We start from the raw sequence: 19815 nt of genomic DNA on the forward strand, positions 1-19815 counted from the left end.
CTCTATAATTTTTCATGTTTGTTCAATATAAAACAGTTGCATACCTATTTATATATACATATGAACATTTGATATTTACACACACACACACAAAGAGTTTCATTGTCAGCAAGTGCCACTGTGCTGCAGAGAAAACAGAATCACAGAAGGATAGGGGTTGGAAGGGACCTCTGGAGATCATCTAGAATGATCATACTTTCTAATGTTTCTAATGTTAGACTACTTAGGACAAAACTACCCATTTAAGGACTGATTTAAAGAAAAAAATCCAACAAATTCTCCAAACTGAAAGATAATACTGAGCCATGACAGAGGGCCACCACATAAAAGGCTAAAGCAGACGAATCTACATTTAAGAAGCCAGACCTTCTAGTTAGCACAAACTTGAGTCTTGACAGAGAACCCAGGGAATGCAGTTGTGTATGGAGTATCACTGTATATACGTATCCTAGGAAAATCAAATGAGAATAGTTGGAGATTATGCAGTTGATGATTCCTAGTAGCTGAATACCTTCAAGGTTTATGGGTTCTTAGTTTGTTCCTGCATTAAAATCATGTCAGTTTATGAAACTGAAAAAGAGCTAACATTCTGGCACCTGGGGCACTTCTCCAAATTCCTAAATATTCTCTGCATATAAGCAAGAGAGAGGGGTAAAGCTTTTCACATTCTCATAAAAACTGTAACTTCTCATTTACCACATTTTCACTGGAAAACAGAAAGTAACCAATTCCATCTCACAGTAATAAGCTTTTTTTCACCTGCAGGCTTCTCACAAAGTGTGGCATTTTTAGACACAAGACTGTAACTCTTACTTAAAGGACAATCTAGAGATAGTGACCAAATTATATTAACCACCACAGATGGTTGCTTTCTCCTGAGGGCAGCATTTTACAGTTATTTTAGTAACATTCCTACTTTCCTCATAAGATCTGCATTAGTCTGATAGACAGGCTGTTGCTGTACATAAGCTTTCAGAAAAGTATTTTTAATGTTTCATCACATATGAAGCATTATAAGTATTAATTCTTGTAATTAAATCATTACTTGTATTCTCCAGAGTAGATTTTGTCTCAACTGTTCCACAATCCATATGAGACAGGAAGCCTGGAACTTCATTACATCTCTGTGAGGGCCCAATGAGTCTAATGTCTCAAAACAATGCACGACATACCTGGTCTGAATAGACAGGTTGATGGCTTTGATATCCCTTAATAGCTCTCCGGGAAAGCTGCTGGCCTGGCAGACTGGTTTAACAATCAAAAGAGAATTTCTGTGGAGGTGTGAATCCCCCTTCCTTATTTTAAAACCACTGCAACAGTGCCATAGAACGGGCAGACATTGCACTGGAGCGCCAAGCCTCACTTTTGCACACAAATCGTTTGTGATTCAGAAAAATTGCCTCCCACCTCCACCCCTACAAAGAGGGTATGAAAGGACCCAACTTCTGGGGTCCATGGGTTGCATATACTGCAGAAGACCCTGCTAGGATGTACACCCACCACCAACTGCACTTGTGAAAACATCACCGGATCCAAGAAGTAATGATATCTTTTTCTCTTACTTCCTATGTCTCGCCTTTTCCCCTCTCTGCTTTGCCCCTCTCCATTAGAGTTTTCATTTGCTCTAATAAACCCAATTCATCATCCCTTTGTTGTTAGTTCACTTTAACTAACTTCAAGGGGATTTTTGAATCTCAGCATGACATCCCCAGCTGCCCAGAGTTGGCTTGGGATACCAGATTGTGACAACTTGCTGTTAGTCTGGTAGCAAACAGAGAGCTTTTTTTGGGGGGTTGCTTTGTTTTAAAACAGCAACACTGATCCCAACTTTAGGCTGAACAAATATTTCAGTCTCACATTTATAGATATATAACATGCATTCTTCTCCAGATGGCCAACAGTAATCCATTAAAGCAGTACCTTCAATACCTCAGCTGTGACTCCCACGTATAATATACTGCATAAAGAAGTAGCCTCTCACTCAACAAATAAACAACAAAAAAGTCATAAAAGAGTACAGATAATAGAATGACATTTCTTCACACACTAAAAAATTTCCTCAGCTTTCATTGTTCCAATTTTATTTAATGCAAAGCCAAATCCCTGTAACTGGTAGTTTACTTGTCAGCATCTTGCTGCATCCACACCAAAGTAAAAAATTCGTATTACATGCACCAGAACAACTATGAACTCTGTTTCAAAAGAAGTCCTGCCATAGCAAGGCCTTTATTCCTGCTGAATGGGTTGCTGTATGAAGTGTCTTTTGTCTCCTAATTTACAATGTATTAAGCTTTATGTTTTGGATGATGGGCATTGAGGATGTCTCTACATAATACATTCCAAAAATATGAAATACAGAAGACAGGAATATGCAGGAGGATAGGGAATATTCCCTAACTCAATACTATGTTATGCAGATTCAAAAAACTGACAACTGTGCAAACAGTTCACATACAAGCTGATATGAGGAATTATTTCCAACATACCGTTAGTATTGCTGAAGAAAAGTTGCAGGTAAAAATGTATAAACATGTATGTTCATTCCAGTAACATCAGAACCAATGGTAATTCTCTAGCTTTTGGAAATGTACCCAATAAATATTAACTAGCCACAGATTCACAGATAGTAGTTCCACTCCACAACACACACACAATCCACACACAGTCTCTTTCCTTACAACATTAGAGACTACAGTTCTTAAAATACATTGTTTACTAGTCCCATATTTTCAGTGTTTTTTAACTTTATGACTGACATTTTAAATATGGAACATTTCCAGGATTATGTTAGGAAGACTTAAACCCAGACAGACCATTTTGTCGCTTCTCTTTGCAAGGAAGTAATTTTAGATGTGGAAACAGCCGTCAATCATTTGAAAACTCTAAGGAATACAGCTGATAATGGCTTTAGCAGTGACATTTTAACCCAGTCTTCTGCATAACACTGAAAATAACGAATTAGTGAATTTAACCTCTGGGGAAAAAAATCTACAGATTTGACATTGAATCAAAGTCAACTTTTATTACTGGGGATTCTATTGGGTAATCTTTATAACTCAAAATGCCATCTTCAGTAGAAACTCAAATGGATCATTTTCCATACTTCTCCCCACCCAAATGTTAAAGCATCTATTCCTTACTTTTACACCATGCAGAACATAAAATCATCACAAGCTTTCCTGCAGAACTGCTTACATTCTATATATACACCCAAGACCATACCTATACTCTGGTTTTGGCATCTCAAATGTTTCCGCTGGGGCCACACATCATCTCAGGCGTTCTCATTCAGCACTACGCACCACCGACTTTTCAAAAGTTACCAGCAGCACAACTGTACAGTAAGAAAAACTCCACACCAGTAGTTTGCCCACATCACTTGGCAATGTCCCTTTAATATTAATACACAGAGAAGTAAAATTTTTCATAAATTTGTTCAAGTATGTGGAACATGTAAAATGCATAAGAATCAATATGGACTTCCTTAATGTTATATTTATTTATTTTCCAGCTTCATACAAACTGGATGTAGAAGCATAAACATAGTACATTTCTACCATTTTCAACAAAAATATAACCAATATGTACAATTATTGTATTAAAAATACAAAAGGGATACAGACTCCACCAATGTCTTTCTAAAAGACATACAGGTACAAGTAGTATCAAAAGTATGAGGAAATCACCAGTTAATTGTACATTCTGCACTTGACATCACAGAGCGAACTGAGATTAGCAGTCCTATGGTCTACAATTACTTAATGCTTATATAACATTTGTGCAACTTGTGATAGAGCTAGGATTTTGTATTTCTATATGCACATGAGGTCCATAGCCTTGAGAATAAAACTGGCAAATAATGCATATTACATGTAAAATTACAAATGCATAATTGACAATGTGATACATAAGCAAATAAACAAAAGCTATGATTACAGGAGAGAGAATTAAATAAAGCACTGACATTTTTTTGATACAGTGAAAAAACACTGCAATTTGATCTTTAAAAGTTGAATCTATTTACGTTTATCTACTGATCAATATGATCAGCTGAGTTCAATGGAAAAAAAATAAAATCCAAGACCAGCAGTTCCTCACATTTGAGTACTACTCGGATTGGCAGCCTTCACTTCTCCGGAGTCTGTGCAAAAAAACAACATAAAAATAGAGGGGAGGGTCATTTCAGTCATTATAGGGTTAATAGCAGCTGTGAGCAGGTGGTTGCTACACATTGGCCTTCTCTACACATGCAGTATTCCACGAAGCCATTAACAGTTGTGACTATTTCTGCATTGCAAAGGCTGGCAAACCTAAATGTGTTATTTTTCATTACTTAAAGGCTCGTTTATACCCTAATGCCAAAGTCAATAGATAGAAGTTATTAGATCAGTGTTAACAGCTGACACGAGCTGTGACATCCCAACTTGCCTTCACTGCAATGTTATCCAGTTAATTTTTCTTTTAATATTACTATAGAGTAAAAAATAAAATAAAATAAAAATAATATATAACTTAAAGGTGGGGTTGCCGTCTGTCTCATTAGAATGGGACACTTTCTGCTTTAGAACGCCATCCTGTTTTCCACAAGGCACAGGTATGAGACACAGTGTCCTCTTCCATCACCAGCCAGTTGCAAGCACCTGTTTCTCAGCTGAGGATGCCATTAATGCTAGCGTTTACAAACTTTTGAAGATTCCAGGGGGGGGAGCACATAAAAGTGAAGCGAGATGGGTCAAGGAAAGGCTGCATTCCATGACCTCTGCTTTCCTTTCTGCCCTGCTCAGCCATGTAACAGTAGTACTCTTTCCAGGAGCTCAGGCTGGCAACCCTACTTACAGGTATGAAATAATACTGTAATTACTAAGCAGATGCAGTATTTGATCTCTGAAATGCAAACACAAAACCGGAACAAAGGCATTGTAAACAAGCATACAAGCACTGCCTCCTTGAAGGACTTCAATGCATTTTTCTCTTTGTAGATTAAAGGCCAAATGTAATTTGACAACTAGCTTATCTCATTATTCCAATGAGACTAAGTGCTAGGACTGTGATTAAAATCCAAAAGGAAGATTAAAAAACAAACACAAAAAAATTACCCCCAACAAAAAAAACCCTTCCAGGCATTGGGAAGTGCAGCCAGAGTTAATCATCCTGATGCGATGATCTTGGAATTTGGAATGATACTGTGTGATGTGGCAGACAGCAACAGTGGTAGCTTGGAGATTGCTGCACTGTGCATTTCAAGCAACACAGTTTGAAAAGTGCCAGGGCGATTTCTTCACAGTATTTCACATGCAAGGGGAGAGGGAACAGAAGGGGAGGGGCAGAGGAAGAAGCCCCATGCTGCTTTAAGGCAGGGAAGGAGGCAAATAGGTCCACCATCCTTTAACTATAGCTCCAAGGCTCCTATTCTAGGGACGTCTTCTTGTGCTCTCCTGTAAGGTGGCTCACTCTGGATCCAGAAAAGACCAAGTCTTAGACAGCAGAGACTTGCTCATCTTCTGCAAACACAATAGGACAGGGAAAAATACAATTTAGTTCATACAGAACATGACTGCTGCTGAATGAAACAACCCCCACTGTTTTCCATTTTGTTGCATCAGATATTTTGAAACATTCTAAATACCTGTACATTTTGGGTCTCATGTAATTCTGTTTTCAAAGAATATAAGACAACTGCTGTAACTGAGCTATGTGCCATTCTTAAACCCAAGGAACACAACAGCTGCTCCTGGATATCTAACAGCTTCATAAAGCCATCTTACATTTTTCCCTGAAGTTATTTGTGAATTAAGACTGCGTAAAATGTGAGTCAGTTGTAGTCATTGCTAGAAACAACTAAAATTTTCTGTCATGGTAATTCTTAAAGTTTGAGACAATTCAGATAAGGTAGACTTCCTCCCCCCCCCCCCCCCCCCCCCCCCTTTTTTTTTTGGTATTATAGTCAACTGCAGAGTTCACCGTGCATATAAAACCTTAGTAACTCTAAGTTAGAGAGGGAAGGGGAAGTTTAGTCTTTCTATCATTAAGCAAAACAAAGCTTTCAAACACATGACTTGCACACTGCCCTGCCTAGATTTTGAGCACCTAGTCCTCAAGATGCATTCCATGCTTACACTCCATAGAAAAAAACCTAAACGTTAAGTACACTGAAAAAATTCAGGGCAGGCAAGGCAGTACCTGGTGAACATAGGCACCTCCAGAGAAGTTGCCTAAGACAACTGCTTGGTTGCCCAAGATGCAGGTGAACCTATGTTTGAAATCTGTTTGTTTTTTTTTTTTTTAATTGGGATGAACTGAATTCTTCCCTTTCCAAGAGATACTAAATAGCAAGTTCTGATAGATGGAAGAGAGTTCACATTATGGCAAGAACTTCTGTGGCAGAACACATCTGCATAACTTGCTTTGTATCTGTGAAAGCACTGACCATTTTTGCATGCTCTACACTCAAAATCTAACAATTGGAAATTTACCATCTTCCTCTGTGGAAAACCCTTGAGATGGATGGTGAGCAAGGCGTGGATCTGACTCATTTGGTTTATGCCACTGAGGTTTGTTCACAGGCCTGCTAGTTGAATGGCCATGCGACTGCTGCTGTGGAGTAGATGTCCCATGAGACTCACATGTCCTTGCCACCATTCTAGACCTCTGAAGTGCTATGTTGTAGTCTGGAGGCTTTCTGGTTGGATGTGAACCACCTTCTGCAAACTCAGCAATAGGTATTCCTACATAACCAGGAGGAGTTGGAGGTGGTTCCCGATATCTACCTTCTTTTCGTGCTGCAGGGAAAAACAAGCAAACAAACAACAGGTTAGTGTGACAGTAAAAGGAAAACTGCTCAAAGACGAACAGTCAAAGTTAAATAAACATCAGCCAATTTGAGTCCAGGAGGAGAAAAATCTGAAGGACAAATGTTAATAGTAGACAGTAAGGTCTTGAAAAATAAACCGTTCAAGAAAGTACATTCAACATACACAGGATGCAGATATTCTTAGAGTATAAAATTCACCAAATTATATGGGGAATTTGTCCAAGCTTAGCAACTGAAGATGTTCTATCAGTTGTGTACAATAAAACGTACACTGATCAAAGTAACACAGAAGACTGAGGAGCCCATAGAAGTGGCAAAGCATCAGGAATATGGGTATCTCCTCAAACTTGACTATCTTAATCATGAAGGCGGGCTTTGTACCTAAGAGCTCATCACTTGTTTTTAGCATCTTGCAGAGGCAAAGGATTCTGTACACAATACTGCCCACTGCTCACACAGTTATATTTGCTGCAAAATTAAAACTTGAATGTGTGCTCACAAGAGCAACAATTTAATGTGATTTTACCTAGGAGACAGAAAGACCACCACCAGGTTTGAGGATCTCACTGAGGCATAACTGTTTACCCAAAATAGGCTTAACACTGGGCATACTTAGAAGTTCTCTCTTGCAAAGAACTGCAAGGGATGAAACAGTGATTAAGAATTTTAAGCATCTCTAAGGACAAACAGCAGATAAGCATGACATTCAATTCTGGAGTGATGTAATTGAAGACATCATCTGGGACTTTGATACTGAACACTCTGTGAATCTAGTCCTTTAATACATGATTACTTAATTTACAGTACAAAGGCAAACACAGCAGGAAAAACCACTGACACAGATAATTTACTCCCCATAGTTTGTCATATACTGTATATCCTTGCACAAGTGGTGATGACAACATCACCTTGCATTAGGCAATGTAGATTTGACTGAAAGGGCAGTACAAGCTTAAAATGGACCGGTGCTACTTGGATGTGAGTTTTTATGGACTAAAAATAAAGGTTTGGTATCATAACAAAATCAAATGTTTTCCAACTGAATTTAAGTATTTGTGTTGCATAAAATTTTATCAGTACAGAGAAATGTCTGAGAAATTTTACTCAAAGATTTCTAAAAAAATAACTCTGATGCAGAGGGAATTCTGTAGAAAACACCTACTGAAACACTGCAAGAGATTAAAATCTATTCGGTGCAACACAGCCATGTGAAAATAGTGCTTTCTGTGGACAGCAATATGCAGAGCTACATTTGCAGGATAATTAGTTAACAGTGCTGAAGTGCATGATTTGAATTTTGAGGTCTCTTTCAGTTTCAGGTCTTTAAAAAAATGGAGTGGCAAGCACTGTTTGGAGAGGTACATTTGGAAGCATACTTGTTTCACTATCTGGTGGAAACCAAGAGTAACAAAGAGTAAAATAATAGAGTGGCTTGAATTTGAAATTGGAGAGTCCTGAACTGAACATCTCTCTCCTCTTCAGAGTTTGGGGATTCAGATGTGTACATGAGCTTTGAGGCAATGGGCCATTACTAAGCAATATACTTGGGCAGAAAATGGAAAAGCAGTTTATCACAGTAGTCTCAGCACGACCTCAATCTAGCAGACCTTCTCAGCTGTGTCAGCACAAAATAGCTGTTAGATAGTTCTTCCTATTAACCTGATGAAAGGCAAAGTGAAGGGCAATGAAAAGAATTAAATGCAGAGGTCTTGGATGGCCCAAGGACTGAGATGCATAGAAGGAACAGTATGAGCAATATGTTAAGCTCTGCCAATGACACCCTCATATTAATTTATATGTTCTGATCTTTCTCCTGTTGAATCATTATAAATGAATTTCAGCTCTAACATCTTAGGAACCTCTTCAGTTTCAGCAGTCCAAAGAAATATCTCAGTTGGTATTTAAGCACAAAGCAATGCCGCTTTCTGAAGTAAGGAATCTTCACAATTATCAGACAAGTCAAACAGATATATAAATTAAAACACTTCTAAAAAAAAAAACTACAAAAATCAGGCCACATTAAGGTTTCTAAATATAGATTGTGGAACCTTCCTGTGAAGAGAAATTCACATTTCAGAGCAGACATCTAAATACATCAACCTCTCAAAACACTGTCCAGCAGTTGAGCTATTTTTCTCATGTATGGCAGGCTCTCTTGAAATACAAAGATACTGCCAGAACTGGGAATCAACACTAAGTGATCTTTTTCCTAGCTACAAATGTGTAGGGAAAATTTGACAGACTGCAATATGCTTGGGTTTGCTTTAAAAATAACAAAAAAGAAATACCAAAGTAGAAAAAAGAAAAGCAGAACAAAGAACCATAAGCCAATGAATTAAAATACGTCATGGTAGACAAAACTTAACTTACCAATAATCCCCTTGGTACTGCTTGAAGGTACTGCTAAATGTGTGGGCACGGGAGCTGGCTTCGACTCCTCTGCTGGTACAGATATTATGCTACTGGTTTCAGCTTCAATTGAAACATCCTTCCCACCCCTCCGCTTTATGGTACCTGTATCACCTTCTGAGTCCTCTCCCCAGTATCCTGTTGAGGATGCCCAGCTTGCTCTGGACTGTGCTTGATCAAGGCCCTCCCTACCTTGACTTTGCCTGCCATACTTTGTGCCATGATCAGGGAACATCAGCTGGTCCATATGGCTGCCTGAGGCCCACAGTCCTGCCCCATCGCCTGAACTGTCAAAATGAGAATGTCCAAAAGGCAGAGTCTCCCAGCTTCTCTGGTGCTGAATTGTTTGTATGTTGTCATGTGAACCACTTGAACAAGAAGTCCAGCTACCACGGCCACTGTCAGCTGCATCAAGTGACGCTCTGTCTCCCTGATCCTGTGACAGTTCTTCTGTACTTGGAGAAGAAAGCACAGTTGCTCCAGCATACAAGCCTCTGGTTTCTGACAGTGGTGCATAGGAGCTAGATTCACGTTGATGAGGGAGGGGAAAAAATAAGATTTAAAAAAATCAGATCCATCATTGAAATTGGAGTACGTTTACAAAACACGTGAAAAATTCAACAATGAAGAGAAAAGCAAACATATGGAAGGGTTGGACTAGATGGCCTTCAGAAGTTCCCTTCCACCCCAAATTATTCCATTACTATGACTGAAGGTTTTGATGAAATTTATATCAAGAATTATTTGCGTTAATGAATTGAATTTTGAGAACAGTTTCCTTTCACACTCATCCTTAATAATAAAAAAACCCCAACAAAACCCAAAACCAACAAAAAACCCAACCCAAACCACATCAGAAAAAAGCATACCCCAAAAAATTAAATTACTGAATAGATATCCTGATGAAAATTAACACTTCAATGAAGTAATTTCAAAAACTAAAATCTTAACTTTGCAGCAGCCCTTTAAGGCAGGCAAACCACATTGATAGACACAAAGGGAAAGAGACTGATAGGTAGGGTTTCTACTGCTTTACCACCCACATGAAGAAAAAGATCAAAAGTTAGATTTAGCAGGAGGTAGCAGATATTCAGGTTTAAGTTTCGTCTTTTCAGGTGATTTTTTATGTGCTTAGGAAACTCTGAAAGCCAATGTTTAACAATTCTTGCAAGTAGACATGTATTTTAACTTTGATTTTGGACACTTGCTACTTTGTAGAGCATGTATGTTCTCTGTAGCCTTTGAGTGACTAAGCAAACCTGACACTGTCTCTTATATAGCAGCAGAGAAAAGCAAAGTCTAACTTTTATTTAGCAGCTACTATCCAGGCTCCAGGGATTTGTCCTTCCAGGGCACCTTGAAATGCAGACTGGAACCCTGCTCTTCTAAATATTTAAGACATCTATTTAATGATGCATAAGCTGGGATTCCCAAAGCTGAAGTGCACCAGTTTTGTAATGGGTCTGCCATCCACAGACCCTGGAGGATTAAGAAGCCTGAAATCATTCAGAGGACTGAAGCATCCAAATAACAGCTCACAAAAGTGGAGAACAATTATTTTCAAGCCAAGACTCGGTGCTAGAGATTTAGAGAACTCCTCACAGCACAAGCTTCCTCATCATTACATAAGTTAATAACTTAGAGAATCAGCAGCCTAATGGGAAATTTAGCTTCCAGTTAGTGTTGACTTGAAGACATATTTGGGGTAAAATGTGCCAGGTTAGATAAATATGCACATTTCTATTAAAAAGACTGGAAAATTAGTAGCTATTTCTGTTCCCAGTTTGATCACTCAATGATTTTGCAAGTAATTTCTCATCTAATTCAGTTAATTCCCTATCTAGAAAACAAGCTAGGATACTAGTCTGCCATAAAGAGGATAATCTTCAACACTATTAAATCTTACTGCTGTAAACCTCATCACGTACTCAAGGGTGCAAAATCTTCTCTTGTCAGAAAATGGAGCATTACCACAAAATTAAAATACCATTGAAACAGCAGTTTTTAAGGGAGGTGGTAGGAGGAATTTGAGAGAGGGAGCAGGAAAGTTACATGAACTAATACACATTCTACATACACACTATATGAAAATATATAACGCAAGTAAGCACAAATAAAATTCTTACCCTAAACTGTATTGATCTGGTTCAATCATGATTCTTCTATCAATCCTTCCTACACCAAGATTTGTCTCCACAATGCTGACAGAATGCCTTTGTCTCCTCTCATCGTGCAGAGAGACTGGCATAGAGTCAAAAGAGGAATTGCTGACAATACTAGATCTGGAAGAAATTTCACTGTGACCAGAATCTGAGAAGTTATCCACTGTGCCACTAGGAGCCAAAGTATATCCTGAAAAGAGAATGTCACATTAATCAGACTCTCCAAGAAGGCTGATCAATTAATGCCAGGCAGTTTGCAATACTACTATACCATAGTAAATGAAACCTATGATTACATTTACACAGAAGACACACTGCAAAAGGTAAAAAAAATACATAGAACTGTGTAACATTGTGCAACCTGTGTCTTAAGTTTACAATTGTGGGGACATGCACTAATCATTTAGAAACCAACTGCTCATCTTCCTTCTTCTCTGCCCTCCTCCTCCAAATGACTTTCAAATGCATCAACATACTTGTATCCCTGCATCATGAAATCTCACTTCTCAAAAAAAACATGCCACTGCATAAATACCGTATCCAAGATTAGAACAAAAGACATGTCCCGGACAAGATTTCTTCCTAAAGTAATCCAAGAGACACTCTTACATAGTTTTTCTGTTCTGCAAAGCTACACTTCAGAGATAAACACTAAATAAAACAGGAAGCCCAGATGTTTGGGCTGGCTGCTTATTACATACCTTGGTCGAGAGAGAGATTTTCAAGCTTTCTTTGTGATACTTGACTAACTAATTACATTCCAAATAGCATACATTGCCAGAATTATACCATGTTTTCAAAGTAGCATTGAAATCACTACACAGATGAAAATTGCACACCATCTCACAGGGGCAAATTCAGCAAAGTAAACTTTTAACATTAAACAAAGTTGTCCTGAATGCTCCTGCCAGCTAAGTACATGATCATTAAATAGTCTGCATCCGTAAGTAACTTCAGTTTCCATTATTTTGCTTTCAGTCTACATGTATCAAGACTACTTCAACCAATCTATCCTAAGTTGCTTGCTGAGAACATGGAATTAATGCTGCCATTTTTGTCTCAAAGGACATACAATTAACTTTAAGTTACAGCTATGCAAGGATTTTATTTTTTAAATTCACCATCATATTTATAACTTGATTTTTGAAAAAAATTATGTGCCTTTCTCACTGTGAGCCAGGTACAGAAAACCAATTCCATTTTTGAGAAATGCACAGGCTTGGCCATATTTATATAAATTCACTCTTTGCTAATGTGGTATTTGGAGGTAATCATGAAGAAAGTCTACAAGGGTTGAGGTAATATCCTGTTTTGAGGTAATGTCCTGTTTTATCTACATGACATCTTCCTCCATCTAAGTAAGTATCACTTCAATAGAGCTTTTGGATGGACATTTGTGCTTGCCATATTTATCTCTCCCCTTTTCAAATCCCTAGTAAACCTATTTGATTTACTTTTTCCCCCCTTTGTTTCTATAAGCTCACCTAACAGAGGTCCTTGGTGAATTGTTACAGTTCTGACTCCCAAGAAGAGAGAAGGAACTGGTTAGGTCCATTAGTCTGAAGCCTTAAGGCCTTGACTAACTGGCACTGCCAGCTACCATGATAAGAAAAGGGCTTAACTACCCACTTGATAAGGAAGTAGAGAAAGTGATATGTAAGCTTCAAATCCTTACCATCCCTGTGCAGTTTAGGTTAAGTTATTGCTACCAGGAAGCCTGCAACACACAACCATCTCTTTACCATTCTGAAGCTTCATTATGGGGACTCAATCCCTATATCTATCTACCTATCTATACACACACACACATACATATATAAATTTTTTTTTCATATATATCTCTCTCTCTAAAAATAATATTTTACTACAGTGTTATGTAACTATAAAACTGAAGTTTTCTGATATCCTGAAGAGAGAATTACTTAGAAATCATCTGCAATACAACTAGGCTATCATACTTTCAAAAGAACTTTTTCCTGTTTAAGCTAAAGGAAAATTCTGTTTTGTCAATTTATAACCAGAAAAAAAAAAAAAAAAAAAAAAAAAGGGCTTATGAAGAAACCCTTTCAAGTCTTAAATTCATTTAAAAAGTCCCTTAAAAAAACCCCAGTAAATCAGTCAAGAAGGCTCCAGTATGCAATACCACCCCTCAAATATCCCCACACATTGTTTGAATAATCAGCTGTATATTAATGATTTGAATGCCAAATACCTTAAACCTGCCTGTCATACACAAGTTATATCCCTTCCAGATGTATGACAGAGCAAACAATTCCTCTAATAGGCCAGCACATACCGTGCATACAAGGATTTTATGGTTCAATCTGTACATCCTTCCACTGGCATCAAGCACTGATGATGGGAATATCTTTGTCAGAAGCAGTTGGCATGAGTGTGACTTACTGCATTAAATCCTCTATCAGATCAGGCTATCTTTCCTGGCTTTATCCCTAAAATCTGGTTCCCAGGTATCCTTTCATGTATCCCACTCTGCACTATACTTCCTGCCTCTTGCTGGTCATATGTGACAAAAAATGGAGAAGCAATAGTTTATTCTCTGAGTATCTAAATTATTTCTCAGAAATTTCCAGAAGTCAGTAAGCTTCAGGAAACAGGATGAGAAAGGTCTAATACCTTTTCTTGGAGAGCTCTGTGGTGAAGTTGGAGGAGAAGAGAGTTGTGAAGATGCACTTGAGACTGTGTCTTCAGATTGTTTCTTGTGACGATCCAAGCTTCCTTCTTCAGATAAAGCAAGTATTTTCTTTAAAGCTTGTGGGGAATTAATGCCTTTGAATAAAAATTAATATAGGTAGATGTAAAGTACAGTATAAATACATCTTCTGTTTCACAATGCATTTATAGAGTAGATACTATGCAGGAAAGTTACTCTATTTTTTTCCTGTTTATTTATGAGTTTCTGACAACAGCTTAAATAAAGCAAATATTCAAACCTACTTCTGTTTAAAATATAGCACTTTATTTCTGCATATTAGCACAGCCATTCTTTCATTCTTGACACCTAAAATAAGTATTCTGTCACAGAACAGACAATGTAGATTTTATCTTGCAAAATGCTGCCTATAAAATATATAAATCAAGGATATGCATAGTAATTTATACTGAGAAACTTGAACTAAATTTATGCTGAATGCAAACACATGAATCTCAGTGGTTAGTGAAGGTTTATATAGTAATAATGGAAATGGTTCTCCTGTTTTTCTATTCAGAGTAGCCTGGAAGGTCAAAGAAGGCTGGAAAGCAGATTAGGCTTACAAAATGATGACATCCTTTTTGAGAACTTTCTCTGTATCATCTTATTTTGGGAAACTACAGAGTAAAAACATCCTGAATATGATGTATGATTTAAAGATCTAGGGCATCAAGAACTGCTTTTCTCAGGCATCTCAAAAAATCCACACTGGGACAGTCTTAAAAATGGAAACAGAGCTTCTCTGACACTTTTGCCAGTGTTTGTGGTAGAGGTTATTGTCAAGCATTCTACAGAATTTACCTTTGATCTGCTGGATCACAATGCTGCTATCAAAAATTTACAGCTGCTTCATCAACAAAACCTAGTCAGTTTTCATAAACTTTCCAATCATGAACAAAAACACAGCCAATGGATCTTCAAAGTCCTTTTAAGATTAAAATTTAATGGGAAAAAAAATCAACAAGAACTAGATAAATATTGATTTGTTTCTTGCTCATTTTGCTGCTTCTAATGTTTTGTTAGCAGCCTAAGCTGTGCACAATTAAAACGAACAAAAAGTGAAATCAGAATTATGCTCTTGTGTAATTATCACCATGCAATAGGAAGGGCCAGTTATTTAGGAATATTATTGTACTAATGTAACTCCAAGCCACTAAGCAAAAAGATCTAAGCAGTTAAGCACAGATCTCAGAGAAGATAGTTGGAAACATTCATTCTTTCCAGCTACTAATAACAAGTAAATGCTTATCCTGATTAAATTGGCAGGATGGTTACATAGATCTATTTTTTTCCATGCCGTTATGCATACACACTGCATGAACCAGCAGAACCTGCATATAATCTTACCAGACATAAATGTCTGGATTTTCTTTGATTAAAGGAGTCTCTCTGACATAAGCAAACAAACCTCACAGTATTGAGCCAAACACTTCATTGTTCCACTTACCAAATGGCGGGAGGTCTTTGACTGGCACTTTCTTGCGAGAGGGATAAAGAGATACAGCAGGGACCTGCAATGCTTGGTTTGCTTTATGTTGTTGTTGTTGCTGTGCTTTCTGCTGGATGCCTGCCCTGGGAGCCACTGGTGAGGTTTCAGATTTTCCAGATCTCTTGTCCCCTGTATTCTTTGGCACTTTCAAGAAATGGGAGAAATCACGTAATTAGACTACTAGCTAAAAATATTGTGGGATTTTTAATCTGAGCAGTGCAAAGCCCTCCAAGTAATAATTAAGAAGTGCTCAGAGGAAAAGAAGTGGAGACGTAACTCCATTTGAAATACAGACATTATCCAAGAACATTTATTCTCATATATGACTATTTTCATAGTGATCCAAAACACGACCAGAAGTTACACTGGGCTATCATAAGAAACAAAACTGGTTTAGAATATAATTACTAATTTTGTGCTACCTTAAGGGAAGGGCTTAAGATACAGCACTGCCTCAAATCAAAACCGAAACTCATAATCATCATAACATCTCCCACTGATGCAACCAGGTACGGCCATTCAGGTGTCTCTGAAACACCTGGACACAAGAAAATGTCCTCTTCCCTCTCAAGTCCTAGATACACAGGATGATTAACCCTATTCATACCAAAAGCCTGAGTACATCAAAACTGTAAATAAACTTTTGGCTCTTCCACACACTTAGTATGGGCAATTTTATAGTACCCCTGGGCATGTGAGCACAACATCACGTGAAGGCTTTAGCTGTTATATAAATGCTGTATCTCTATATTGTTATTCTGCAAGATTCAGTATTTGGAAATGACTAGACACAAGATCTTCCGCCTCATTGTCTAGTTAGTGTTCCCAATTAAGTCTTAGCTGATGAAACAGAGAAGTATGTAATAGTTTTCTATAAATCCATAACAAGTGACTGTGCTCACGTGTGTTGGTGGCTGGCTCACACTGCAGAGACAGTGTCTGGAGACTCTCCTCATCCATTTCCAGATCCAAGTTTGAGAGATACTGCTTTACTTTCCGTGCCATCTGAGCATCTTCATATAGTTTTTTAGCATTAAGGAAGGAGCTGCGACGGACCCGCTTTTTATGACCCCCCGTTTGTGCAACATCCAGCACGGTTGCATTAGTACTGCCCTGGCTGAGAGACCTGAGGGGGCAGGAAGTGGAGGACAGAAGGGAAGAGTATGACTTAGTCCAACATGGTATCACTTGACAAATATTAAACGTGCAAAATATTGCATGAATGTCAGTTTATGATCAAAGCTCACATGCCTCATTCCGTTAAGTCAAACAGCTATAACAGATAGAAAGATGAGGGTCAGGAAATCTTTTTCACGTGTTACAGGAACAAATATTTTAACCTATTCTGCTCCAACTAGGCAATATCACTTCACACATCTAGAAAAGCATTCAAGCTAGCTCTCTCACATAAGACAGCTACTGAGAAGATTGGAGCATTAGGAAAAGCTCATGCAGTAAGGCAATGCTGACAGGAGACTATAGCTGAGATTCAAACTTAAGTACATATACAGAAGGCATTTTGAAAGACCTCTAAATACTTTCTAAATTCTGACCATATATAAAATGTATATCTCAGTTTCACAAAATAGAATTTCCCTGTAACTTGCTAGGCTGAAGACAGCTTTTTGTTAAATAAAATGATCAGCTAGTTCATGATGAAATAAGTATCATGCACATTTCAACTTACATCTATACGAAAGCTAAGCAATGTTCCTGAATTAAGTGAAAATGATGGCTGAATTTGAATATGAAAATAAGTTAGTTCAGCAGCTATTGCAATTTTTCAATTTTTTATTTAGGCATAAGGAAGTTAACAGCAATTTTTAGCTGTTGCAACCTTGCCATTTTCTAATTTCTCTTCTTTCTCTTTTACCAAGAGTCACTTCCTTTGGCAATTTAAATTGGAGGTGAAGGAGAACACTCCATTCCTATATACAATCACTTAAAATAGTTTACCACTTTGGTGTTTTAAAATCAAAAGCAAAAGCACCCCTGGATTAAAATGTATTGTCAGTAAAAACACCAGAAAATTAAAGATAGCAAGTAGGAAACAATGCAAATGATAAGAAAGAATGAACAGCTGTGTGTGTGTTTTCTCCAACCACTTACCCCAAACTCCTCCATTTCTTCTTCCTGCAAGTGAGAGCCAGGAAGAGTAAAGCATGGGTTTAAGAAGAGACAGAGAAAGACCGTAACAGAAAGAAAAAGACCAGACCTCAGGGCAAGCAGTTCTGGAAGCCCACAAACATTAAAAAGAGCCTTGACTCAGGCATATAGTCAGATATTACAAACTCTTCCAGCGCAAATTAAGGAAAAGAGTATGCAATAAGCTGGTCTAACATCAAGCCAAAGAGCACTCACTCCAGGTTTTCTAACACTACTAGCAGGCACTGTTTCAGATACATTCCCACTAAATCAAAACAAGGCTGGCATACACCAACATTTCAGACAGACTAATACATATATGTTCACACCAGTATCACCCTCTTCCTCCCACTGATAGAATCTTATTTTTACAAAGTAATTGGCAGCTAAGGAATAATATAAAACATTTTACTATATGTTGATAAACAAAATTTATTGGTTTCTCCATTTTTACTATAACACATTTTTGGTAAATTGTTACCAACAAAAAAAGCCTCATACTGCTCCAATACAAGGAGAGCTTGAAAAGCACTCCTTGCTGACACCTAGCCTTCTTTCAGCTGGAAAAAGCTCTAATACACCACACAATACCTTGTTCTGAACATTAAAGCAGGATCCATGTTCACAGATGCCATGCGACCAACATGGCGTATCTCCTTCGCAATCATTCTCAGCTTCTCAAAATTGACCAGGCCCTCCACTTTTGAATCATTTCCTACAATCAAAAATTAAGAACATCAGTTATTCAGTAGCAACATTGTTTTTCCTTAGCTACTAATAGATAATGTACTTCTGCTTTTACCTTCATGCAGGAAGGTAAGGTCTTTTTTGATAACTGGAAACAAGGGGATAATAGGAGGCTGTAGGTTTTGGCTGTTAAGAACATTACGATATTTTGCCATATTCCTCGATGGATCAAACAAGTCCTGTAGATCTTGAAACAGCTTTTCATACTTGCTTGGAAGCTTTTCCCAAGTAGTTCTGAGCCGTGCAACCGGTGCCAAGTTCAGGCCACTTGAAACAAAAAGTACAAAAAGGTCAAGAACAGTAAAAAGGAAATAAAAAAATCCTAGAAAAGACCATGTAAAATTTTGCATGGGAGAAGTACCATACAGCCAGAATACCACAGCACAACAATATGAATAAGGTAAAAGAATATGAAAACTTCCTTTTACCAGTGTGTACTGAAAAAAAACAATAAAAGCTATAAAACCCAGAGATACCTGCCTGATGTAACTGTAAACAGATAAAAGTTACACTTGGATGAGTAATTAAACCTAACAGACAATATTTCAGTACATGCTGGAATGAAACAGTGTCTTAATTCAATAATAATATCATAATCTAGGAGTAATTCAGGATCATCCTGTACTTTTAGTCTAAAGGACAAACCATCTTCCACCTACAGAACGTTTAGGTGGCGAAAACACAGTGACCCACATTCTTGCTGCGATAATTAATCTGACTTTGTTGTGCCTAGATCAAATTGATGTTAACAGACTCTATAGTTGATGTTATTCTGAAGCTGTAACTGGTACAAACCCCATTTTTTTTTCCCCTTAATGGCACTGGCATCTTGCTGTTAATTTCTACCTAAGGGAAAGATTAGTATCTAGAATTTTTCCTTCATTAAAGTTTTTGCTAGCATCCAGGCTGCTTCTATTTCTCATTGCAATCAGCTGAAATAGTCAAGCTAAATCTCAAGATTTTCATGTCTTTGAGATACTGACTGATTATCAGCATGTGTCCTTGACTTCAGAATTTGCCATAGTCAACTGAATAGCATTCAAAACCAGTGACCTTCAGAAAAAGGATCACATTCCATTTGTTTTGCCAGAGACAGTGATAAACTTGCCATTTCAATGAAACTTACTCAAGCTTTTGCATAGACAGTATTTAAGGTTTTGTCTTATTTGGTTGGGTTTTCTGCCTAATCTGGAAGACTCTAAAGGAAATGTGAATTTTTTTTAAAATATGTGTAAGTACACACATCAGAGTTTGCTGCTCTTATAATTCCAAAGCTAAGAAAAGCTTTCTGAGATTTTCAGTATTTTATTCTTATTAGAAGATCTTTATTTACAGCTTATCA

At 37.6% G+C, this 19815-nt stretch overlaps 1 protein-coding gene across 4 annotated transcripts in view; it reads right to left on the minus strand.

Annotated features, from left to right (window-relative positions):
- Positions 1–3375: 3375 nt before the first annotated feature.
- RAPGEF2 (Rap guanine nucleotide exchange factor 2) overlaps positions 3376–19815 on the minus strand; it is a 171232-nt gene continuing 154792 nt past the window's right edge. For 3 of the 4 annotated variants that reach the window (XM_068137182.1, XM_068137181.1, XM_068137184.1), the window contains 10 exons: positions 18529–18740; positions 18318–18441; positions 17691–17714; positions 16484–16707; positions 15540–15725; positions 14017–14169; positions 11347–11572; positions 9182–9741; positions 6474–6779; positions 3376–5501 (listed from right to left, as the gene is read on the minus strand). In XM_068137182.1, coding sequence (XP_067993283.1) covers positions 5476–5501; positions 6474–6779; positions 9182–9741; positions 11347–11572; positions 14017–14169; positions 15540–15725; positions 16484–16707; positions 17691–17714; positions 18318–18441; positions 18529–18740 — 2041 coding nt within the window. In that variant the 3' untranslated portion in view covers positions 3376–5475. The remainder of the gene's footprint in view (positions 5502–6473; positions 6780–9181; positions 9742–11346; positions 11573–14016; positions 14170–15539; positions 15726–16483; positions 16708–17690; positions 17715–18317; positions 18442–18528; positions 18741–19815) is intronic. The other variant, XM_068137183.1, reaches the window with a different exon arrangement.

Source organism: Melanerpes formicivorus, unplaced genomic scaffold, assembly GCF_026170545.1.
Source record: "Melanerpes formicivorus ecotype bairdi unplaced genomic scaffold, bMelFor1.0.p_v2 SCAF_4, whole genome shotgun sequence".
Lineage (NCBI taxonomy): Eukaryota > Metazoa > Chordata > Aves > Piciformes > Picidae > Melanerpes > Melanerpes formicivorus.